The 26,268-nt window shown below is 32.6% G+C and overlaps 2 protein-coding genes across 2 annotated transcripts; both read right to left on the bottom strand.

Annotated features, from left to right (window-relative positions):
- Positions 1–4,318: 4,318 nt before the first annotated feature.
- LOC111701342 (facilitated trehalose transporter Tret1-2 homolog) lies at positions 4,319–10,985 on the bottom strand. The gene is made up of 8 exons (XM_023472591.1): positions 10,861–10,985; positions 8,698–8,788; positions 6,890–6,944; positions 6,221–6,273; positions 5,611–5,679; positions 5,486–5,546; positions 4,912–5,025; positions 4,319–4,707 (listed from the first exon to the last, which is right to left on the bottom strand). Exons 1-8 carry the CDS (start codon positions 10,948–10,950, stop codon positions 4,581–4,583), a joined length of 660 nt encoding a protein of 219 aa, XP_023328359.1. The 5' UTR covers positions 10,951–10,985; the 3' UTR covers positions 4,319–4,580.
- A 47-nt stretch (positions 10,986–11,032) lies between these two features.
- Positions 11,033–25,895, bottom strand: LOC111701343 (facilitated trehalose transporter Tret1). Its single transcript, XM_023472592.1, has 11 exons — positions 25,858–25,895; positions 24,977–25,028; positions 15,751–15,851; positions 14,905–14,957; positions 14,187–14,227; positions 14,020–14,091; positions 13,638–13,730; positions 12,763–12,864; positions 11,984–12,082; positions 11,636–11,725; positions 11,033–11,214 (listed from the first exon to the last, which is right to left on the bottom strand). Exons 3-11 carry the CDS (start codon positions 15,793–15,795, stop codon positions 11,033–11,035), a joined length of 777 nt encoding a protein of 258 aa, XP_023328360.1. The 5' UTR covers positions 15,796–15,851; positions 24,977–25,028; positions 25,858–25,895.
- Between the last annotated feature and the right edge of the window lie 373 nt (positions 25,896–26,268).

Here is a 26,268-nt window from a genome sequence, read left to right on the forward strand (position 1 = left end):
ACCTGTCTTTCTATACTTTCTACATTTCTATACCTGTCTTTCTATACTTTCTACATTTCTATACCTGTCTTTCTATACATATCTACCTATCTTTCTACATATCTACCTATCTTTCTATTCGTACCTACCTATCGTTCTACATATCTACCTTTCTTTCTACGTATCTACTTATCTTCCTACATATGGACCTGTTTTTCTACATATCTACCTGTCGTTGTAGATATCTAACTGTATTTCTATATATCCACCTGTATTACTATATCTACCTGTCGTTATAGATATCTGCCTATCTTTCTAGATATCTACCTGTCTATCTAGATATCTGCCTATCTTTCTAGATATCTACCTGTCTATCCAGATATCTTCCTATCTTTCTAGATATCTACCTATATTTCTAGATATCTACCTGTATTTCTAGATGTCTTCCTATCTTTCTAGATATCTACCTGTCTTTCTATATATATCTACCTGTCTTTTTAGATATCTGCTTATCTTTCTAGATATCTACCTTGCTTTATACATCTTCATGTCTAATAGTCCATCTATATCAATCTTTTTAAAGTAGTAATTCTGTTCCAGTGTCCCGTTTGTTTGTTGTTTGTTTGAATGTCCTATCATAACTCACGACCGATTTGCCTCAAATTTTTATTCTGTTGAACCACGAAAATATCTTTTTGTCGGTCTTTTTGTTTGTATGTCGCGGTAGATTCACGAAAATATTCTTTGCTTGGTTTAAAAATTCTTAGGTTAGATGGTTTACTTTTATAGGGATAACTTAGCTCCCAGGCAATGCTGGGAACTTAAACTAACATCTACATATATTGAGGAGAAATATCCGTTGTATGTCAGTTTGTTTGTTTGAGTGTCCGATCATAACTCATGAACCTCCTTGACCGGTTGCATCTAATTTAAATTGGGTAACTCGGCAGAAACATGGAAAGTTTTTAACTGGTTTAATAGTTCTAAGTTAAGTACATTGACTTTTATGATGAAAAAATAGTTTCTAGGCAAAGCTGGTTTCCCAAGCTAGTGTATATATATATCTCTATCTAATTATCTGTTTATCTATGTATGTTTCTGGGTGCTAACAATCACAATGAAATCTAAGAATCCAGCATGTCAAACAAAGCGGGGGGGGGGGNTCTTAATAAGCTAAAATTCGATATATAAGCAAAATTTGTTTAAATATTCCCTAATCTAATTTAAACATCAAAGCAGTTTGCGGTATCTGCAAATATGAAATTATGAAAAGTAAAGGTTAGGAAAACGTATTTTGGTTGAGGTTTTGTGATTGTATCTGAGGACGAGGTTGCGTGATTTTTTTTCTCAACTATAATCAAGTTTGATTTAATACAAATATGTTTACAGGTTTTAATTTCATGAATACAAATATGTTCAGGTGTTGTTAAGGAGTTTGTATTCTAGGAATACAATCACGTGTACGGGTTGTTAAGAAAAATACAAATATGTTTGTATCCTAGTGATAGGAATATTTATAATTCGGTGATGGTGATGGACCAAACCTCTGTAGAGTAAAAAAGTAGATGTTAGTTCCACATTTATTGAAAATATATTTCGGTCTGGGTTGACCCATATATATAATACACTTTTCATTTGTGGTTTCTATATGTCTCTATATTGTATAATTTTTACAATAATTTGTATAAGAAGGGTAAACCAATGTTATCGAAAATATCAAATCCTTTTTGAAAACCTTAGAACTGGTGCAAGGTGGATTTCAGCTTTTTCATCAAAAAAGTGTCCCATAGTTTTACCCTGATTTCTAGTAAAGATGTTAAATATTTTGCTTTACTCACAACAAATTTTTCGTTCTTTATTAGAGAACAGTAAGTATACAATACAACCAAATGTTTATGTATTTATCAGAATATTTTTGAAATTTAATTAAAAATTACAATCTTTTTACGATCGAAAAGCCTGGGTTTGCATGAGGTTTTACAATTAACTGTGGCCAGAATTGGTTCAGACGTCACGCATTTTATTACAAACCAACAGAAATTGATACGTTTCTTATTTGTGAAAACGATCGAATCGTCCTGGTAGGAGCAAGAACCTTTCATTTCCTGCTGACAATCCGGCCTATAACGCGACACTTCCAAGCATTTTCGTTTTCGTTATATCTTTATAGTTTGCGGAGTTAAAATTACATAAAAATCTGAATTCAGCAAGTTTTAGAAGATTTTCATATTCAAACCTGTGCAGTTTTAGTTTATTTTCAAGTAATAACAATTTAACTTTTATGCAACATTCACTTAAAAACCCATTTTTAAAAACCAAAATGTATGAATACAAAAGTGTTTTTTTAGGAGTTTGAATTTAGAAATACAAATATATTTTAAACATGAGATTGCGTAATACGTATGGTCAAACAAACTTCATAAATACAACTTATAACTGATATTACTGCATACTAAAGGAATTGATATTTTTTTAACGTGTTTTGAGGGAGAATATTTCGATCCTCTAAAAATAATAATAAGACTTTGTTTAAAAATCATTTATTTTGATATTCGTAATATATTGGATTTTTGGATTATATATATTAGATCTAACATGATTATAATATTATTTCCAGTACATTTGTACACTGGTACAGCTGGGAATCACTAGAGTCAGTGTACCGTACATAATTTATCCATATTAAGATATAATATACACTGATATACATACTGCCAACTCACGAAGCTACACTGTTAGAAATGCCATTTTGTAAATTTTCAATATCATCATATTTCAGGCCAATATAACCAGTATATAGAAGACATTCATTGATATATAAACAATCCAGGTTTAGAACAAATACAAGGAGAGTTTAGATCCCTTCCAACAATCCAGGTTTAGAACTAATACAAGGAGAGTTTAGATCCTTTCCAACAATCCAGGTTTAGAACAAATACAAGGAGAGTTTAGTTCCCTTCCAACAATCCAGGTTTAGAATAAATACAAGGAGAGTTTAGATCCCTTCCAACAATTCAGGTTTAGAAGAAATAAAAGGAGAGTTTAGATCCCTTCTAACAATCCAGGTTTAGAACAAATATAAGGAGAGTTTAGATCCCTTCCAACAATCCAGGTTTAGAACAAATACAAGGAGAGTTTAGATCCCTTCCAACAATCCAGGTTTAGAACAAATACAAGGAGAGTTTAGTTCCCTTCCAACAATCCAGGTTTAGAACACATATAAGGAGAATTGAGTTCCCTTCCAACAATCCAGGTTTAGAACAAATACAAAGAGAGTTTAGATCCTTTCCAACAATCCAGGTTTGGAACAAATACTAGGAGAGTCTAGTTCCTTTCCAACAATCCAGGTTTAGAACAAATACTAGGAGAGTTGAGTTCCCTTCCAAAAATCCAGGTTTAGAACAAATATAAGGAGATTTTATATCCCGTCTAAAAATCCAGGTTCAAAATAAATACTGTAAGTGAATGAGTAGTTTCGGGATTTGTTTACAAACTCTCTAAAGTAAGTGTAATTGTATTTTAAAATCTAGATGAATGCAAGAAGCGTGGATTAGAATTAATCTTTAAATTCACTTTCAAATTCTCTAATCAGCTATTTAGATTTGAGTCTTAATTTATGGAACCACGCAAAAATAAAAGCGGTATTTTGGAAGACGACATACATGATCTTCCTAATAGTGTATGCTACCAGCTAAGTGATTACAATTTATCATGCACATCCTCAGAATCTTTAATAAATAAAGAAAGACTTAGAGTTAGAGAGATATGTTTATGTCTCAAAAATAATGGAATTGAAATATGACCGAATCATTTTTGCTTTTTACTTGATCTTCAATCCATATAGCCTTTAATTTTTAAATTATATAAGAAGTAATTGTTAAAACAAGCTCTTTTAAATTGAAGAAATAAAAATAAATACTTTCTATTAGAAATGAAAATGAAAATAAAAACTAAATCTTGTTTTAGTCTTATGTCGATGTATGATTATAGTTTGTAATAAAAACTTCACTTGAAAGAGTCATTTGTATCAAACATTTTAGGTCCTGACTGCAATAAAAACTTGTACAAATTCTTAAGACTGGGTCAAGTTTAAAGAGGTAAAATTCTATGGCTTTGATTTATCTTAATGTCTCTTTTTTTGTAGCCCTAACCATGTTTATTTTAGAACTACAGCGCTTGATTTTAGTTTCGGTTTCAAGAAGTAATTGGCAAAATTCTTATCGATATTTGTGGATAAATGTGATCCTGCATGCTAAATCTGTTCAAAAACTTATTTTTTTTAATATTTACTATTTATTAAACTAAATAAATAAATTATACATAAATAAAGTTATTTTTTAAATGGTATAAAAGATTTTTAACATTTGATGGTTTAGAGTATTATCCATAAATTGTTCATTTTAAATTTTTCAATGGATTATTATTATTTTTTTTGGATTATCTAAAGAAGAAAATCGTAGATATTTTTTTTTAAAGACAGGTGGAAGTTCTTGTAAATTTGTTCGATATTTTTCAGCTTTTTTTTTGTTTTTGTTTAATTATGAATCTGAAGTTCTTTAATTAATAAAAGAGAAGATAATCTGATGATTTGGTTCCAGCTTCTATTTAAAGGGCATCTTCTTCCTTCCGCTGAAATGATCTTCTATCTCTGCCAGGTTTCTTCCTTTAGTCTCGGGTAGGAAGAAGAATACAAAGAAGAATCCTGCCAGGTTGATGGCAGTGTACAACCTGAAAACACGTTGATTGGTTCCATAGCGGCCATTTTATTTCAGTCGGGTCGTCTTTGTTCTAATTAACTAATAATCTTATTGCTTATTCCGCAATTTTGTGCTAAATGTCTATCAATTGTCTCAATGATATTGAATTCTAAAAATTATTTGTCCTATTTTCTCATTGATTAATAATAAAGTATTTTTTGAAGTGGATTGTTACCAGAATACTCCATGGAATGTCATTGCTCTCGTCATATCTGTGAAGAATCTGAGAAGGAAGAAGAGAGTTGTCAGGTTGGTCACAGAGGAGATGGAACCAAGGATATTTCGGTATCTACAGGTAAAAATTAATGCATGAAATTCAAACTGGAAATTACAGAAATTTCTGTTTTGCTGTAAATTAAGAAACGGTTTCTTTATGGAACTGCAGTAGACGTAAGTTTCCCTTCTTCTATTCGGTGGCATGACTGCTTCACAGCGGTAACCAAGATATATCCTTGTCGTTGCAGCTAGACATTCTTTATTTATAATTTGATTTTCTTTGTAGATTTTTGAAGGAGAAGCAATGAAGTGAATTTGTACAATGTAACCCTTTTTAAAATAGAAAAAAGACGATATCTCACTCATTCTTACTAATTTGAATTGTGGATTCTCTACACAAGTGACATCACATTTCTCTTGCAGAAACAAGGATAAAATATAATCCGAATTAACCAGTTTTTAAGCTAAAAAATCGACAATATCTTCCATGATAAAGGTTTATAGAGATCCATTGTGAACTTGAACTTATTAACCTGGCTGGGAATAGTTCTCCTAGGATCAGAAACGGAATTGGTCCAAATCCAACCGAGTAACCTGAAAATAATTAGCCTTTTTTCCAAAATATCTTTTTAAATTTAGAAATTAAGTTGTTGTTTACCAATAAAGGCAATGATAATGCAGACAAGAGGTAACCAGCCAATGTGTTCTGGCATCAGTATTTCGTCTCCTAAATAAATTGAATTCAATACAGTGTGACCCAGAAAATTATGCAATTGGACAAACAATTTTGGACTCAAGAAATACAGTAATTATGCACTGTCCACTGACCCATTTCAATAAATAAGTTGATTTCCTAGCTCCTGGTAAAACGATATGTAGATATAGATAAGATTACTTAATTGCCGTCTTCCTTTTCCGCAGTTTAATTAATGAGTCTATTTTCCCCATTTTCTTTATAACACAATATCAATTATATTCATTATTTCTGTTAAATATTAATAAACTTAAAATTAATTAATTAATTAATTAATTAATTAATTAATAATTAATTAATAACACGACTTTTAGACTTAAACCGATCAGATTGTTGGAATTTTTAATATAGATGTTTAACAATCCTGCAGCAATAGATAATTTCCATAAAAATATGAATTTTAGAGCTTTTCGATATAAATTTTGAAACAACAAAAAAAACTTTAGATTTTGCATATTCACGTTTGATTTTGTTTCTGACAAACAAAAATTTGAAAAAATTATCTTATTTTTACCTTTAAGATAGAAGCAAAGTCCCAGAACTCCAATGGATGCTGTCATAACCAAGCTTGGTAAACAAATTATTTTCATTTAAAAACGTAATTTTTAAGATGGTCACACTATCTTTAATTCTATTTTCAATTCTTTCTTAAATTTTATTTTTTATCCTATTTTTAATTTTATTTATAATTATATTTTTACTCCTTTCCTTAATTTTATTTATGATTTTATTCTTCAAATCTTTCATCAATTGTATCTTTAATTCTATCTTAAATTTTATCTTCAATCTTTAGTATCATAAAAAAATATAGTTACCTAAAATCACTAAATTGGTGACTGTATTCAAAAGAAAATATATTGAATTTTCACTCTATTATTGCACAACACTTTCTTAGTTGAGCTATTTAGAACATCTTTTGTAAATTTGTAATACCACACTGTAATCATAAAAATATATCTAAATCTACATAAAATTTATCATTGAAATCTTGCATGTTTTTTTTGATGAACTATTATTACGGGAAAATTTAAAATTATTTAAATGTAACAAATTTTTACTTTCTCCCTCTAGACAGGAGGAATTACTAGGTCACTAGCCGTTCAGTAATTCCCTATATATTTAACCTTGTTCCACACTTCTAAATTGCATGGAGTGCAGCCTCTTTTTTTCTTTTAAATGTTACCTTGAAATCATGAGCAAGACACGTCTTCCTGCTTTGTCTGCTAGAACAACCGATCCTATAAAATAGAAAACCTTCTTAGGGCCATAATATAACAAAATAACAAGCCACCATTGCAAACCTTCTGAGGGCCATAATATGAAAAAATAACAAGCCACCATTGCAAACCTTCTTGTTAAAAAATCTCAAATAAACCTTGAGGACTACTATCTACCAATGGATGTACCCGGGAAAAAACTCGAGCAATACATCTTTACTGTTCGGAAGATGAGAAAAAAACTAAACTTTTGATTATAGGTAGAATAGGATTTAAAATTTTTCAATACATATTTAAATTCGGTCCAATTTTAGTGTATTTTTCTTCATTTTTGTGTATTTTTCTTTATTTTTAATGTTTTTCGTTTCGGCCTAGTCTTATTTTAAACACCAGTTAATTAGGCAATTGGTATATCTGTTTTTAAAATATGAATAATATATTATTTAAATGAGTCATTTTGTGAACTGCTTGTCTGTGGCTGTTGGAGCGGGGCATCCTGGACCGGGGTTTTTCCTGAGTGATATTATTATTTTAATGCAAGTTTTATTCGTGGGTCCAGTGCTCAAGGGAGCACTGGACCCACGAAACATTTGCTCTGAGATTTACACTCCGGGCAAATGGTACTAGTGGAGCCAGTGCTCCCTTTGTTTAGGGGTATTTTAATGAAATTATTTTAAAAATTTCTTGAATTGAATGGACTCAAAATCTAAAACAATTTATTCACTCTAGATATTTGGGTGTGTTGCTCTGACGGTGGCGGCCCTGCAGGATGCAAACATATTATTTAAAAAGCTCATTTTGGATTTTTTTGGTTCTATAATTTTTATAATTTAGTTTTCAATTTATTTTTATGTCCACATTGTTAATAGTGTTTTAAATCTTAAATAATCCTATTCCCTTACTAATACTGCCTCAACCTAGGATGATCATTTTAGGTACTTTTGAAATAGAGTGTTAGTGACTATCCTAAAGTTTCTCTGCCAGAGTCTTTTGATCCTAAACTTACTAGTTTCTTAATTCAAAATAGAGCTAGGATGTATATGTATAGTATTCACCCGTCTACAAGCCGATGATGAATTTTAATTCTAAGGCTGACTACGAATGTAGATTTATAATCAATTTATAACAAAATAACAACCCACCATTGCAAACCTTCTTAGGGCCATAATATAACAAAATAACATGCCGCCATTGCAAACCTTCTTAGGTCCATAATATAAGAAAATAACAAGCCACCATTGCAAACCTTCTTAGGGCCATAATATAACAAAATAACAACCCACCATTGCAAACCTTCTTAGGGCCATAATATAACAAAATAACATGCCGCCATTGCAAACCTTCTTAGGGCCATAATATAAGAAAATAACAAGCCACCATTGCAAACCTTCTTAGGACCATAATATACCAAAATAACAACCCATCATTGCAAACCTTCTTAAGGCCATAATATAACAAAATAACAAGCCACCATTGCAAAAAATAACGAACTAGATGAAATGCCCGGTGTTGCCTGTGGATACTTTTTTAACTTTAAATTTCAGATGAATGATTCCTTTGAAAAATTGTAAATGATGTTTACGAAATTGTTTAAATTATAAGAAGAAAAAACATTACAGGGCAGTGTGAAATTTGTAGGATAAACTCAACTAAACAAAATATGAATAAAACAACTAGGGCTTGAATATCAACATCTAACATTGGGTCTAAATGAACTTCTAAATGAAAGATATATACATAACATTACACATTTATAAGCTGTACAGTAGTTTACCTGCTGTAGCAATAAGTTGTACAATTCCAACAACAGCTGTTGCTACATAATCATCAATAGAGCTTCCAACAGCAGTGAATATCTCTACAGTCTAAAATCAATCTAGATTATTCAGTAGAATAAAATTATTCGTTCATTATAAAACGAACATTTTTTACTCTGCTAAAGGGAGTGACCGGCAATGTATGTTGGTCGAATTGAATATGTAGTATTGAGGAAACATTTTTTAGTATTCATTTGAGAGTTATAAAACGTTTCTACGACGTATATTTACTGAGTTTGAGCGCAAACTCGACGTTCAAAATCATAAATTTAGGTGGGTACGTTTTCAGAATAATTTTTTTTAATCATTAAATAATGACGACAAAAATATAAATAAAAATTCTACAGTAACCTAATTAGTTGTTTAGGAACAGGATGAGAAAATAAAAATTAACTCTTATCATCAAAAGTAAGTAATCTTATTTAATTATTAGTTTCTATAATCTTTCATTTTTCACAAAGATTTTCTACAGATTTTCTGAAATTTTTATTGAAAAGACGACATTTAAAGAAATTTGCGAACAAATTCATAGAAGATAAGAAAAAATTGATTCTAACATTGATTCATTGGCAAATTTCTTTTGAGATATATGCGTCTAAACATCTAATAAGTTTTACTAAATATTTGTCATTGTTATTTAATAATTAAAAAAAACAGATTCTGAAATTCATGATTTTGAATGTCGACTTTGCACTTAAACTCAGTAATTATACGTCGAGGAAACGTTTTATATCCTTCAAATGAATCCTAACATTTTTGTTTACAATACTGCATGTTCAGTTCAACCACCATACATTGCCGTGCACTCCCTTTAAAGGGCCTCTAGACGCAATTGCCGTTCCAGTGACCAGCGGTATTCTTTAAACCAATGTCTGAGCAATGATGCCAAATATATCGTTATTTTGGCAGCTGACGAATGAGAACCGAGAGACTCGAGGTTACTCACGCGGTTTCCTTGTATCTACTAAAGGAATTGTGTCTTTGCCACAAACTAAAATGTTCTAATCCCTATATCTTTGCAACCTGATGTAGTAAACCTTTGATATTTCAAAATTAAATTATTTGATCTGACAGAATTTGTAGTTTGAAATAGATAAGATCTACGACTTTTAAATTCTTAAGATATAGGGACAAGAAAGTCATAGTTTGTGGCAAAGACTAAATTCCTTTACTGTTATAAAAATCAACGCAATCCTTGATCTGACAAAGGTCTAAAACACACGACGGTCATTTGAAATTACGTCTACAGTCCCTTTCAGAATCAGTGGCGTACGAGGGGGGGGGACGCCCCCCCCCCGCCCCTCTACGCGTTCCCCCCCGAGAGGCTGAGGGGGGCACCCATGGGGGAGGCTCTTTTAATATTACATCTGCTTGCATTTCCCTTCCTCAGGCCAGGCAAAGTGGCGTACCTAGGGGGGGCAGTAGTCCTCTTGCCCCCCCTGGGAGTTCCAGGCGGGGCCCTGCCCCCCTGGAAAATACAAAATTAAAAGGAAACTACGTTTAGAAAGTAACACCTGACAATGACAAAGACTAAGGATTTGTCTAAATTCACTGTTAATACAAGGAGAGAAAAGTTTTAGCCTTCTAAAGAGAATACTTCATTACACAAGATGTACTATGACGGAGAGCAGACTTAACGATCTTGCACTTATAGCTTTACACCCTATAAGGCTGTCTGAGCTCTCTACTGAAAAAAAAATCATTGAAATGTTTGTGCAAGCAAATCCCAGAAAATTGTAGCTTAAAAGAGTTGGGGAATATATAGATATTGAGTAAATTCTATCTAAAAAATTTCAGAAGAAATTTCGTTTATTAGTAAAAATTTAATTTTTAATGATGCTGTGATTATTGATTTAGTTAGCTATGATGGAGTTAAGTGATAAATTTTTATAAAGTCATAAAGTTATAAAGATGGGGGCCAAACAAATTTAAAAAATGTATCAATATTTTTCAAAAAAGGGGTTATTAAGGGGGGGGCACAATGTTGCCGAAGGGGTGGACCCAAAACTTTCTTTTGCCCCCCCCCCCTAAAAAAAAGCCCTCGTACGCCCCTGTTCAGAATAGATAATTGTATTACTTTCTCGCTTCCTCATGCAAACATCTATTAATGTGAATCCTACCTTAAACACCAAAACATTCATTCCAGACCAACTCTGCAGGAACATTAGAACCATGGAGAGAATTAGAGGATGTAGGACACCTCTACTCATAAACCTAGAATATATACATATATTATGTAATATTAGAACCATGGAGAGAATTAGAGGATGTAGAACATCTCTACTCATAAACCTAGAATATATATATATCATCTAATTTTAGAACCATGGAGAGAATTAGAGGATGTAGATAGATATTACTCCTATACCTGGGAGGTTGGGGTTCTAGATTGAACCAGAGTGAAGCTTTCTCCGCCAACTCCGTCTTACCGTTCCTCTTCAACCAAACAGGAGTCTCAGGGAGGAAAAACATCCCTGAAGAGCAGAAAATTCAGGATAATTATTGAAATAATATTGTCACAAAGTCTTATTTTAAAAAAACTATTTTTGGATTTAAAAGAGAGAGGCCGGGTAATTGAATTTTTGTCGAACAACAAATAATCATTCCACAAGAAAGGAAAACAAAATTGGACCAATCCACTTCTCAAATATTTTTCTTTTAAACATTCAAAATTTGTTTGCTCTATATCCTTTATTACATATCTTTGCAACCAGATGGTGAAAACCTTAAATATTTTAAACTTCGACTTTTTATCAACTAACAAGTTTTGAAATTAAATACATCAACATCAGGTTGCAAAATTATGAAGACTAGAAAATTTGAGTATTTGGCGAGAATTTTGTTACTTTTTATGCCTTAAAGGAAAATAAATGCTAAATCAGCAAAAAAGCTGACCAAGGATAAGAATGGCTGGGGGAGCAAGACTGATGAGAGCAAGATGATGCCAAGGAGTAGCAGCTCCTACAGCATATCCAAGTAGGACTCCTAGAATATCACAATATTACAATTATGAACATTTTCTCCTTTATATACACTGTGAAACAAAAACAAAAAAAAGTTTGCGGTTTTTAAAAAGAAATCGTGGATTTTCACATTTAATGAATTTTTGAAATTTTTATTATTCATAAACCTTCCTTGTTCATGTGAGGTCCCACCCAAAATTTGGGCCTGATTGGTTTAGCCATTTCGACGTGTATTGGACACAAACAGGCAAGCAAAGTATATATTTAGATGTAAACCTACCTAGAGCTAACAGGAGAGAAGGAATACATCCCATTCTTCCACGAAGTGAAGGATGAGTGATCTCAGATATATAGATAACAGTCGACGGCATTGTTATTCCTAAATTTTAAAAACTATTTTGGAAATTACTTTTTAAAATTTTACGAAATTTCCCCTTTTTCTGAACTTTTTGTCATACAACATCCTCCTGCAAATTCACATTGATTAAAGATATTTCTAAAAAATTACATTTACATTCATTTAACCTTTAAAATTAAGAAAATAATTCAGCTTTAGTCTTAAAACTACAATGGCTTGGGAACCTGCTCAGGTTACTCATAGTTACTCCCGCCGTTTACCCGCACTTAAAAGATTTTACAGCGAAACTAAATTTTTGCTATTAAAGTCGACCCACTCATATTAGAATCTTAAAACCAAGCTTTGAACATTCCCGTGGATCTCCCGAGTAACTCAACCATAATTTGAGGCAAATCGGTCCAGGGATTCCTGAGTTTTGATCGGACAAACAAACAAACAAACATCCAAACAGAGATTAAAACTTAAAAACCCTAAAAATATGAAATATTGGTTTAACCCTATAATTATGATATAGGTTTAACCCTAAAACTATGATATATTGGATTAACCCTAAAACCAGATATATTGGTTTAACCCTAAAACTATGATATATGGTTTAACCCTAAAACTATGACATATTGGTGTAACCCTAAAGCTATGACATATTGGTTTAACCCTAAAACTATGATTGGATTAACCCTAAATGTCCCCTCTATTCCTACCTACTCCAATGCCCCCTAGAATTCGTCCAATGAGAATCATCGGTATATTTCCATTCAGCTGAGCCAGTCCAATCAGCAAGTTTGCAGCAATATACAATACACCTAAACATAATTTCAAAATAATAATTTGCGATTCATCTAGGATATTTTTTATGAGCTGAAAATAAACACTTCTGAAAAGTGAAAGTGAAAGTAAATTTTATGTAAGGATATTATATATAGGACAACAAACATAAGAATTATATCAAATAATTCTAGTAAAAATAATAATGATAATAATAAACATTTTTCATTTTCATCATTATTAACATACGAATTATGTTAATATATAAAGGCCTAAAACTAAGACAGGACTGATCTGATTGCAGAGGCTTTGATAAAAAATCTGTAGAAAATATTTTGTGATAAGAACACCTTTGGGGATAGGAAAACGTTTAAACGTTCGGAGCCGGAAAAATGTTTAATGGGGGGGGGGGGGTAACCGTTTAGTTTAGTTTAGTAGAGCAACGTTTGGAGGAAATCATCCGGTAAACGTTCAGAGGAAATTATCGAGTAAACCTTCATAGTTGGTGAACGTTTAGTTAAAAAATTAAAGGGTAAACTTATAGTGGAAATTATAGGGTAAACTTTTTTGTGGAAATTATAGGGTAAACTTTCTTGTGGAAATTATAGGGTAAACTTTTAGAGGAAATTGGGGATAAACTTTTTTTTGGAAATTATAGGGTAAACTTTTAGTGGAAATTGGGGATAAACTTTTTTTTGGAAATCATAGGGTAAACCTCCAGTGGAAATTATAGGGTAAAATTTTATTGGAAGTTATAGGGTAAACTTTTAGTGGAAATTGGGGGTAAACTTTTATTGGGTAAAGTATATACCTGCTAGAAGCAGTGTAATACGCCTGCCTAGGTAGTTTAAAGGAAAGGAAGATAACAAACTTCCACAGATGGCTCCCAGAGGTAGAGTTGATACTGGAATATATTACTTTAGAATTATTATATATGTTAAAAATTACCCAATACCCAGTACCCTGTACCCAGTACCCTGTACCCAGTACCCTGTACCCTGTACCCTGTACCCAGTACCCTGTACCCTGTNGTACCCTGTACCCTGTACCCTGTACCCTGTACCCTGTACCCTGTACCCTGTACCCTGTACCCTGTACCCTGTACCCAGTACCCTGTACCCTGTACCCTGCACCCTGTACCCTGGACCCTGAACCTTAGACCCTGGACCCTGAACCTTAGACCCTGGACCTACCTATCCAGGAAATAATTTCAGGTTCCTGTGGTGAAGACTCTAGAGCCCAAATATTCGCTTCCCCTCTCAACTCTGAAATTGATTTATCCATAAATATTTTTAGAGAAATTAAAATCAAAAACTTTGTTATCGAATTTTTTTCCAATTTAAAGTTTAGAGAAATCTACCTTTTTTGTTGAGAGAAGGAACAGAAGTTGCTGCCCAAGCCCTGTAAAGTAAACATTTCAAATAATTCAAGCAAATTTCCAGGGTTTGCAAGTAAAAAGAATCTTCTAATTCTCTAATTTAATGTAACAAATTCATAGTTTGGAATACCAAAGGGTTTCGACATCAGGTTGCAAAACTTTAAGGAGTAGCAAATTAGAGTTCTGATAGAGTTCTGTAATCTAATTTAATTTGGTATAAAAATAATGTGCTAAATGTTACCAAAGGAATTGAGTCTTTGTCACAAACTATGATTTTCTAATCTCTATATCTTTGCAACCCAATGCCGTAGACCTTAGATATTTCAATCTATGAATTCTGCTAGATGAAAGAATCTAAGTTTGAAATATCAAAGGTTTACTCCATCAGGTGGAAAAAATTAGGCATTAGAAAATCAGAGTTTGTTACAAAGACTCAATTCCTTTGCATGTTTATTGGGACAATAATATTTTTATCAAATTTATTTCTAACTAGCTGAAGGGCCCGGCGTTGCCCATGGGAAAAAAACTATTAAAAAAATTTGTCAAAAATAAATAAAAAAATTTTGAATTTTTTTTGCCTATAACACCTCCTGGCCTCCTTTGAGTGTCCACAAAAATTTCAGCCCAATCGGTCCAGCCGTTTTGCCGGCTATACGCAACATATATATATCCGAATGTCTTGTTTAATTATATAGATTACCTCAGTATACCAACAGTAAGGTATGCCATGGAGCTGATCAAAGTGGCCAAAATCTAAATTTAATTTGTCAAAATTTTTATAGAAAATTAACAAAATTCATGGTTCTTTCACTTTTCCTTGTATTTTAACCTTAAACTGGTAAACAAATGGGATATATTTGCATAAAATGGTTTATTTATAAAAAGTTTAAAACCTGACTTTAAGCATGTTTACAAGACTGCTTTCTTTCTACACGGCAGTTGCATCGGTAATATAATATCCGTGGTAAAAACTGCAAAAATATCATCGTTTTTGGACATTAGAACCCTAAAATCTTGGTTTTACAAACATACGGAATTAAATGTGCAATTTTCATATATAAACGGCAGACCTGCAGTACAGTTCCGAATGTAATTTTGTACATTATTTACAAATTGTATTTCTTTTTAAACTGTGTCACGTTACATTTTAAATCTAGTAGTTTTGTTCAAGACTAAAGTGTGACTAAATATTTATCAGGTCGTTATAACCACAAAAAAACTGTAGAGTGCAGACTTTATGTAGATCGAAGACTTTTGCTTTTATATAGTAGTCTGTAGACTGTAGACTGTAGACTGTAGTCTGTAAACTGTAGACTGTAGACTGTAGACTGTAGACTGTAGACTGTAGACTGTAGACTGTAGACTGTAGACTGTAGACTGTAGACTGTAGACTGTAGACTGTAGACTGTAGACTGTAGACAGTAGACAGTAGACGGTATACTGTAGACTGTAGACTGTAGACTGTAGACTGTAGACTGTAGATTGTAGATTGTAATCCTTAAAGGCATTCAAAAAACTTTAAATGTCAAAAGGTGTTAAATTTTACCTGTGGCCAGAGTTTCTTTAATTGTGAGAAGATATTGACAACCATCTTGATGATTTTTCAATTCCTCTTTTTACACTCTTTCTCAGCAACTTCGGTATAATCTATATAAAAGAGATGAAAGGGAATAAAAGAAAATTGGAAGGCCAATAAGGCTAAAGCATAAAAAATGCGAATGTTGGAAGAATAATAAGAAAAGTGAAATGGGGGGGGGGAGAAAGTATAAAAGATAAAGAAGGAGAAGGAGAGGTAACGAAGGAGAATATTAAAGAAAAATTGACAAGAAAGAAGGAGATAAAGGAAGGATAAAGAAGGAGAAGGAGAGGTAACGAAGGAGAATATTAAAGAAAAATTGACAAGAAAGAAGGAGATAAAGGAAGGATAAAGAAGGAGAAGGAGAGGTAACGAAGGAGAATATTAAAGAAAAATTGAAAAGAAAGAAGTTTAAAAGATAAAGAAGGAGAAGGATAGGTAACGAAGGAGAATATTGAAGAAAAATTGACAAGAAAGAAGTTTAAAAGATAAAGAAGGAGAAGGATAGGTAACGAAGAAGATTAATGGAAAAGGGACTAGAAGGATAGCTAATGAAGGAGATGAATGGAAAAGAGACTAGAAGGATAGCTAATGAAGGAGATGAATGGAAAAGAGACTAGAAGAATAGGTAACGAAGGAAATTAATGGAAAAGGGACTAGAAGGGTAGGTAACGAAGGAAATTAATGGAAAAGGGACTAGAAGGATAGCTAATGAATGAGATGAATGGGAAAGGGACTAGAAGAATAGGTAACGAAGGAAATTAATGGAAAAGGGACTATAAGGATAGCTAATGAAGGAAATGAATGGAATAGGGACTAGAAGAGTAGGTAACGAAGGAAATTAATGGAATAGGGACTAGAAGGATAGCTAATGAAGGAAATGAATGGAATAGGGACTAGAAGAAAAGGTAACGAAGGAAATTAATGTAAAAGGGACTAGAAGGATAGCCAATGAAGGAGATGAATGGAAAATGGACTAGAAGAATAGGTAACGAAGGAGATTAATGGAAAAGGGCCTAGAAGGATAGCTAATTAAGGAGATTAATGGAAAAGGGACTAGAAGAATAGGTACGAAGGAGATGAATGGAGAATGTGCTAGAATGAAAGGTAACGAAGGAGATGAATGGAAAAGGGACTAGGATAGGTACGATAGAGAAAAAATGGAGAATAAACTAGAATGAAAGGTTTCGAAGGAAATGAATGGAAAAGGGACTAGAGGGATAGGTACGAAGGAGATGAATGGAGAACGTACTAGAAGGAGAGGTAACGAAGGATATTAATGGAAAAGCGACTAGAAGGATGGATACGAAGGAGATTAATGGCGAATGAACTAGAATGAAAGGTTACGAAGGAGATTAATGGAGGAAAACGACTAGAAGGATAGATACGAAGGAGATGGATGGAGAATGAACTAGACTGAAAGGTAACGAAGGAGACGAATGGAAAAGGGACTAGGATAGGTACGAAGGAGATGGATGGAAAATGAACTAGAATGAAAGGAAACGAAGGAGATTAATGGAAAAGGGTCTAGAAGGATAGGTACGAAGGAGGTGAATGGAAAATGAACTAGAATGAAAAGTAACAAAGGAGATTAATGGAGGAAAACGAAAAAGGAGAATTAGGAAGGAACGAAAGATGAGGATGAAGTGAAAAGAAGGATAATGGAGAAGCAGAATAAAGAAGGATGAAGAAGGAAGGAGAAGGGTGGAGAAGGAATAAGTAGGAGGGATTGAGAAGGAATGAGTATGAAGAATGTGGGTAGAAGGAGAAGGATGGAGAAGGAAAGGTTACGAAGAATGAAGAGAAAATGAAGAAGGAGAACTAGGAAGGAATGAAAGGGATGAAACAGAAAGATGAATAATGAAGAATAATGGAGAAGGAACTATTCATATGAAAATATTGTAGCAGAATAAAAATGGACGGAGAAGAAAAGAGAAGGGTAGAGAAAGGAGAAGGAAGGAGAAGGAATGTGAAGGATGGAGAAGGAAAGAGAAGGAAGGAGAAGGTTGGAGCAGGAAAGTGAAGAATGAATGAGTAGGAAGGAGAAGGAATGAGTAGGAAAGAGAAGAATTGAGAAGGAAGATGAAGGAAGGAGAATGAAGGAGAAGGTTGGAGAAAGAAGGAAAAGAAAGGAGAGGTATTTTTTATGTATAATAATTGAGTAGGTGGTGGTTACCATAAATGTGTGTCTAAAGGTGTTTATTTTAAATGTCAACAGCGACAACATGTATTATTTTTCTTTTATCTTTATTTATCGTTATTTTATCTTTAACTGAAAACCTGGTATAAATATTAAATATGCATAAGGGTGTGTCAAATTGAAATAATAAAAAAAGACTGATTGTGCGCTTTTACAGAGAAAATACATTTTTTGGTCGGAAAACCCGAGGTCAGAAAACATTTAAGTTATTTGAAATTACCTGTCATAAAACTTAGATTCATTAGCGAAATTTTTAGATTAAATTTCTTTTTAAAAAAACGAGCATTGTTTGGTTTTTGAAAGTTCAAAACGAGTGGTTCGTTTTTAAAAACGATAGTTTTTTTCAAAAACGAAATGATCGTTTTTAAAAACAGTCCTAGCTGCATAACTGCTGTGTTTCATGTTTATTGGAGGATTTACAATCATAACTTAAGTCTAACATTAGTCTTCCTATTTAACAGTTTTATTAGTGCCACACAGTAGTATTTTTATCTTAATAATCTAGTTTATATATTTATGAATATGATTAACAACATCTAGACATTGACAACCACACCCTTCCTTCATATGCCAACCTTGTGTCTGGTTATACGCAGCATGCATAGATAGATAGATAGATAGATAGATAGATATACATTCTTAATCTCCCAACAAAAGATGCTGACATTCTTAATCTCCAAACAGAAGATGCGGACTCTCTAAATCTCCAAACAAATGATGCTGATATTCTTAATCTCCAAACAGAAGATGCTGACTTTCTTAATCTCAAAAAAAAGAAGCTGACATTCTTCATCTCCAAACAGAAGATGCTGACATTCTTAATCTCCAAAAAAAAGATGCTGACATTCTTAATCTTCAAACAGAAGGTGCTGACATTCTTAATCTCCAAACAGAAGGTGCTGACATTCTTAATCTCCAAACAGAAGATGCTGACATTCTTAATCTCCTAACAGAAGGTGCTGACATTCCTAATCTCCAAACAGAAGGTGCTGACATTCTTAATCTCCAAACAGAAGGTGCTGACATTCTTAATCTCCAAACAGAAGATGCTGACATTCTTAATCTCCTAACAGAAGGTGCTGACATTCCTAATCTCCAAACAGAAGGTGCTGCCATTCCTAATATCCAAACAGAAGGTGCTGACATTCCTAATCTCCAAACAGAAGGTGCTGATATTCTCAATCTCCAAACAGAAGGTGCTGACATTCCTAATCTACAAAAATGAATTCAAAAACAGAAATGCAGATATGGTTGATTTGGCGTGTCCGAGTCAAACATCTGCTTAGCGCCGGCGCTTAAAGCTACAGAAGGAGCCGTAGATAGATAAATAGATAGATAGATAGATAAACAAATAGATAGATAGATAGATAGATAGATAGATAAAAATGAAAGGTGCAGCAGAATAGTGGGTATAAGACAAGTACCGTTACATTTAACAAGAACTTACGAAACTTTAATATCTACAGGGTGTCTCACACATGTATGACATCAATATTTTTACAGGGTGTCCCACAACACATCAATACCTACACTCTACAGGGTGTCCCATATTACAAAAAAAAACCTACCGGTTGTCTCACATTACATCAATATCTACACTCTACAGGGTGTCCCACAACATAACAATATCTACACAGGATGTCCCATATTACAAAAATACCTACAGGGTGTCCCACAACACATCAACATCTAAACTCTACAGGATGTCCCATATTACAAAAATACCTGCAGGATGTCCCATATTACAAAAATACCTACAGGGTGTCCCACAACACATCAACATCTAAACTCTACAGGATGTCCCATATTACAAAAATACCTGCAGGATGTCCCATATTACAAAAATACCTACAGGGTGTCCCATATTACAAAAATACCAACAGGATGTACAACAACACATTAATATCTACAAGGTGTCCGACATTACAAAAATATCTACCTAACAAATCAATAAATACAGGGGGCCCAGAATAAATAAGTAAAAAGAATTTTTTTCTCCCTGTGCACGCCGAGCCAATGGCTTTGCGACCTAATGTCGTAAACCTTTGTATATTTCAAACTTAGACTATTTGATTAGCAGAATTGATAGTTTGAAATATAAAAGGTTTACGACATCGGGTTGCAAAGTTAAAGGGATTAGAAAATCAGAGTTAAAAACTCAGTTCCTTTTTATGATATATCTTGAAACAAAACATACTGCATCATTTTCCGTTGCTGGAGATTTTAAACAAACAATACAAACTGAGACTCTATTGAAGTTTCATTCATGATCTTACCAGTATATTCTGGATCCTGTACAAACCATAATTATAAATTAAGAAATATTCGGAACCTTTAAACAATAAACCAAACTCATGCTCGAGAGACAAAATTTGCGATTGTGAACTTATAAACAAAAGATTAAATAAGAAATATTTTACTAGTAACGTAGACAAGTCTTTATTTTTACAAATAAAAGCGCATTGGTCGAATTTACACGGATAAATTATATTTGCATTTCAAATATTGTTTTGGTTTTGAATTGTTTTCTTTAATGTTAAAAGTAAAAAAATAAAAAAGTGTTTAAAATAACTGAACTTCCTCAGTAATTGCACGTACGCTTTAATCTAAAGAATAAAATACCAAATTGAATTGTATATTTAAAGTTGTTTACAACCCACTGAAAGACTAGGACAAAGCATTCAAAGTTTAAGTCCTTATTACCTAAAATAAACTTGTAAACTAAACTGAAATGAAATGTATATTTGCAACACGAGATCTTGATTCAATTTTAATGCTTACATTTACTTGAACCGCATACAAAAAACAATTCTTATGAATCCACTTTAATCAGTTACTATCGAAAAATCCTAGTTTTGGGATTTTGAAAATGGTGTCTGCCAATTTTGGTGGTTACAAATTAACGGAGAAAAAATTGGTTCAGATTTGAATTTATTAAATAACATCAAAATTACCCCAACACATAATATTTTTGTTGATTTTAAAGATGCTTTTTGGAGAGACACATTTTGGATTAGCCTCTGGGCTCTGGCACCTACAAACCCATTTTAATAAATTCTTGGCAATCTATTAAGTATTGAAAATACTTCATGTTTAACTTGGGACACCCACCCTGTATAGCACTGTATATTTCTGCACATACGGACAAGAGATTGATTTGCATTGATTAACATTTTAACAGATCTTAGGTGTTGTTTCTGGGTCATGTGACCGCAAATAATAGCTAATTGTTGTTGGACTAGGTACGGTTAATTAAGCAACTTCTAATGCACTACTCTTTTTTCACAACTCAGTGTTGACAAGTTGTTGATTTGCAATATTTAGTTACTTAGATAAAACCAGTTTTTTTTATGAGGGTTCAGATTTAGAACAAATCCATGTTGATCTGTCAACAGTGCAAATAATCCTAACTTCAGTGTTAATTCCTTTTTATCTAAATTCTAAGTTCTGAACAACTTAACAGTTTTTACATGGTTCAAACTTATCCAGCTAGTTCTTAACACTTAATATACATTACTTCTCTAGCTCTCTTAACTGCAAGACAAAAACTCTTAAAGGTCCAACCTAAACCAGCCACCTGATATACAGATTTCTGGAAGAATTAAAAAAACTTAAACAGTTCTTTTGTAAAGTGACCCGACCACCCCCATCCCTTAATCAATTTTACAACTTTATGCACGGTTCATATTAAATCCTTTATCTGACTAACAACGAGGAAGAGATCCTCTTTATTTTACACTGTTGTTCCTCCTGATTAAAACTTAAAGTCACAATTTTACAGAAACCGCAATTGTCTATTTTAAGTTAATTAAACAAGAACAGTCCCTTTAATTAAAAGATGGAAGGAAGCGTTTACTAGAAAAATATGCAGAATGCAATCATCTATTTTCTAAGAATTCATTTCATTGATCCACCGAACTTAATGTTAAAGTGCATTAAAAAGTCATTCATCTTCAATATTGCTAATTAGCTCAATTCACAATTCACATCCTCTGAAACACTGAAACTACACAACAGTTTACTTCCTGTATGCCGAGTCCATTAGCGCCTAATCCAATCAGGGTTCAGTTATATGTTTGTTGTCTATTCTGAACCAATAGAAATACTATGGCGGTAACATCTATCTTTCTATCTATCTCATTATCCAATCAGAGTTATGAATCCGTCAATCTACGCTATCATTAAATGAAAATATTTACCTCTAATGAAACTATAGTGAGTTATATGCATTATGCAAGTTGGAATCAAGTAGTTAAGGCAATTAACGTTTATATTCAATCATGTTTGTTTGTTCTAACGGCTGAACCGTAAATTAAGGTTTATATTCAATCATGTTTGTTTGTTGTAACGGCTGAACCGTAAATTAAGTTTTACATTCAATCATGTTTGTTTGTTGTGACGGCTGAACCGTAAATTAAGGTTTATATTCAATCATGTTTGTTTTTTGTAACGGCTGAACCGTAAATTAAGGTTTATATTCAATCATGTTTGTTTGTTGTAACGGCTGAACCGTAAAGGTTGAATTTCTGCGACTTGCCTGGGATTTTTGAAATATGTCATTTCGCCTTTTTTTCTTGAGATTTTTTATTTTTGTAAAACTTATTCACTTGTTTCAGGGGCCCTAACATAATTTCAAATAACCTTCCATTTTTAAAAGTTACATAGTACCTACCCCAACCACAACCATGCCATTTAAAATGTCTTTTTTTGAATTTTCGAAAGAGATTAATTCTGTCAATTTCCGTCATTTTTTCTGCCGCCTAAATCCACCGGTCACTTTATAAAGAACCAGCAATTAAGATTTTCAATTCTTAGATGGAAGACACGGATATGTACTCCACTTTTTCTCAGGCATATATTTAAAGGGTATTGTTGTGAAGAACTGCAATTACATGAATTTTGAACACTTGTGTCAAAAATCTACATAAAAACAACACTTTTTACATTTGTCTAGCAAAAGGTCAACCTGCCATTTAAAATACATAAGCCGTGAGTGTTTGACCCTACCAATACAATACATTACCATAACATACCATTCCATACCATACCATTCCATACCATTCCATTCCTCCTTCGCTTCCTTTTTCCTTATTTGGAGGGGGGATTTAGTCGCTTAATAGGAAATGTAATATTATCCTTTCAAATAATAACAGTCAATCATTTAAACTTATTCTAATCCTTCCATTCTCATATTATCCCCATTCTTCCATACTCATCCCAACCCTTCCATACTTATCCCCACCCTTCCATACTCATCCCAACCCTTTCATACTTATTCCCATTCTTCCATACTCATCCCCACCCTTCAATATTCATCCCCATTCTTCCTTCCATACTCATTCCTACCCTTCCATACTCATCCCCACCCTTCAATATTCAAAACTCCCTTCCATGCTTCCCTTTCATTTAGTTCTACTAAACTCAATTAAACCATATGCATAAATTACTACTAAAGATATATTGCAAATAATAATTTTCTACAAATAAAGTTGTTAAAAAGGTTTTAGGCATAGACTTATTATGTGGCAATCCGTCTGTCTGTATCAGTTTATTATGCAGAATGCGTACTGAGTCTGTATACCCAAATGAAAGGTTAATACTATCGTAAATCTATGCGTATTGCATATTGTCTACATTGTGGTTTAAAAACAATGATATCTCTACAAAGGAACATGTAAAATGATTTCAAAGTATGCTTAAATCTTATATAAAGTAGTAATCTGAATCTAGACATATTTTGGTGGCAAGCAAAAGTATTATCTCTTATAGAGTGTATATGGAATTTTTTCCACACAAAAATTATAAAAATATATTTTATCGCGGTACAAGGTTCAAACCAACGGTACGCCCTGATTCCATGATATTCCACGGTAATTGATCCCAATATTTGAAGTTTTTAAAACTTTTTTTCAAAAATAAAAAACTTTTAAAAACAAATTTTTTTTAATTTTTATCATTCATAAACCTTCCCTGGGGTCACGCGAGATCCCACAGAAAAATTTCGGCCCGATCGGTTCAGCCGTTTTGACGTTTATTGGATACAAACAAACAGACAGATATGACAAATTTATATATCGATTAGCTAAAGCTGGCCAATAGGCTAAAATATTCAATTTTTTTGTTATTTAACCGATAACTTTTGAATTTTTATCTATAATTGAGAGCAGATATTATATTCTAGTATTGTCCCAACAAAATTAAGTACAAATACACGGCGATGATCTTTTATCTGTTTATTTGTAACTATTTATTTCTATTATTTTATTACTGTATTTGCAACTATCTTGGGAACCCAGTTCTGCTCGGAAACAGAACTTCGTCTTTAAAAGTCAATCAACTCAACTTAGAACTCTCAAACCGAGCTAAGAACATTCCCGTATTTCTAACGAGTTACCCAATCAAAATGTGAGGCAAATCAGCCAAATCATAGTAGATTATCTCAAAGCTTTAACGCCAAAATATTCACATAATACTCAAGAAACCTGGTATTTTCTGCAAGAAAATTTATCTATTTCAGCCATATGCATTTAAAAAATAATTCATTCTTTTTAAATATATTTTTTAGTCCCTTAAATTTCAATTTAGAGCTATATACGATCTAATATGATGTGGGCCACCCTGTATATTTAAGATATTACTCTGACATTTATTCTATCGTCTTTTAACCAGTCTTTTCAAAATCATCAAAGTTAATAAATATTTCTGAAAGCAGCGTTTTATGATTCTAAGATACTTTTATGATCCAAGTATTCTAAGATTAACTTGAAACTTACAAGTGATAATAATGGTTATTCTAAAATATGGGGGGATTAAAGTATCACTAGGCTTCAATGGGCGCTGTGTGTTAATTTTTAACTTTTAATTGTTGCTCTGTTATCGTTTTTTTTCGTGGATTTTTAAACGCTTTATCGGTCACAAAGACACAAATAGACAGACAGACAAGCAAAGTATATATAGAGGGGATTGAACAAATTTTTTCTTGGATTTTTTCTTTACCTCTGAACGCTTGCAGTCTAACAATAGAACCAAGACACTTTAATCCATTAACCTGAATATAAATATATTTAATACATTAACTTGAACATAGATATTTTTAATCCATTAACCTGAACATAAATATATTTAATCCATTAACCTGAACATAAATATATTTAATCCATTAACCTGAACATGAATATATTTAATCCATTAACCTGAACATAAATATTTGTAATCCATCAATAAAATTCAACATTTTTAAAAACTTTTAGATAGAGAAAGACATTTCGGATTGCAACCAATTGATAAATATTTGGGTTTTCATTGGTATTTGGTGCGAAAAGTATTTAGTTTCGCAATATATTCAAACATCTTATTTATTTTGCACTTAAAAGGAAATAAGCAAAAAATGTATTTAAAGTGGTTTAAAGTCGGTATGTGGTTCGTGATTACTAAGTAAAGAATCATAACGAATCTTTAAATTAAAAATCAGTTTAAATTAAAATAAGACGGTTGAGTCTACTTTGTGCTTATGAGACCACACAAAAGTGAGAAGATATAATGAAAAAGTATTAAAGGGAAAATTCTGTGTAAAGTAGATTTAATCAGATTAAAGACAAAATATGGGAGGGGGGGGGAGAAACAAAAATATGAGAAAAAAGTGAAAATGTTATTAAAGATGTTTAGGGTGGGTGGGTCTCTATGAAAACCATAGAAATGAAATGTGTATTGAGACGGGGGGTTGCTTATTGACGCGATAGACCATGAACAAAAAATTAAGTAAAAATTCTTTGTAAAATGGATAAGGGCAGATGAAAAACCACGAAAATACAAAAAAGACAGAAAAAGAAGAAACGTATAATAAGGTGTATAGGGTGGATACTAATGAATGATGTGACCTATGGTACTGTCTGGTTCTGTCTGTGCACCGTTGAGAACTGAAGAATAAGCTTGTGGGATGCTTTAAACAAAATTCAATCTTTACCGCTCATACACGGAATATTTAGTTACACAAACAGTTAGACACTAAAGCAGATCATAGAAGGGTGTAAACATCAGGAGAATTGAAAGCCCCTGAGGGCTCGGGGTTATTTAGGATTTCACATCTTTGACAATGTGTCACACCGATTATTACTTTTCAGGGCTAATCCAAGTTTAACCTCGCATTAGTGTAATCATTACTCATTTTTGTAGTTTTTACTTTTTTGGGGTTAATATACACGTTGACTGCTGGAACTATTTATGTTAAATCATTCAAGGTCGTTTTTAAACTTACATATTAATTCGTGCATACAGGGTTCTCCAAAGAT

Source organism: Eurytemora carolleeae, unplaced genomic scaffold (genome assembly GCF_000591075.1).
Source record: "Eurytemora carolleeae unplaced genomic scaffold, Eaff_2.0 scaffold118, whole genome shotgun sequence".
NCBI classification, from domain to species: domain Eukaryota; kingdom Metazoa; phylum Arthropoda; class Copepoda; order Calanoida; family Temoridae; genus Eurytemora; species Eurytemora carolleeae.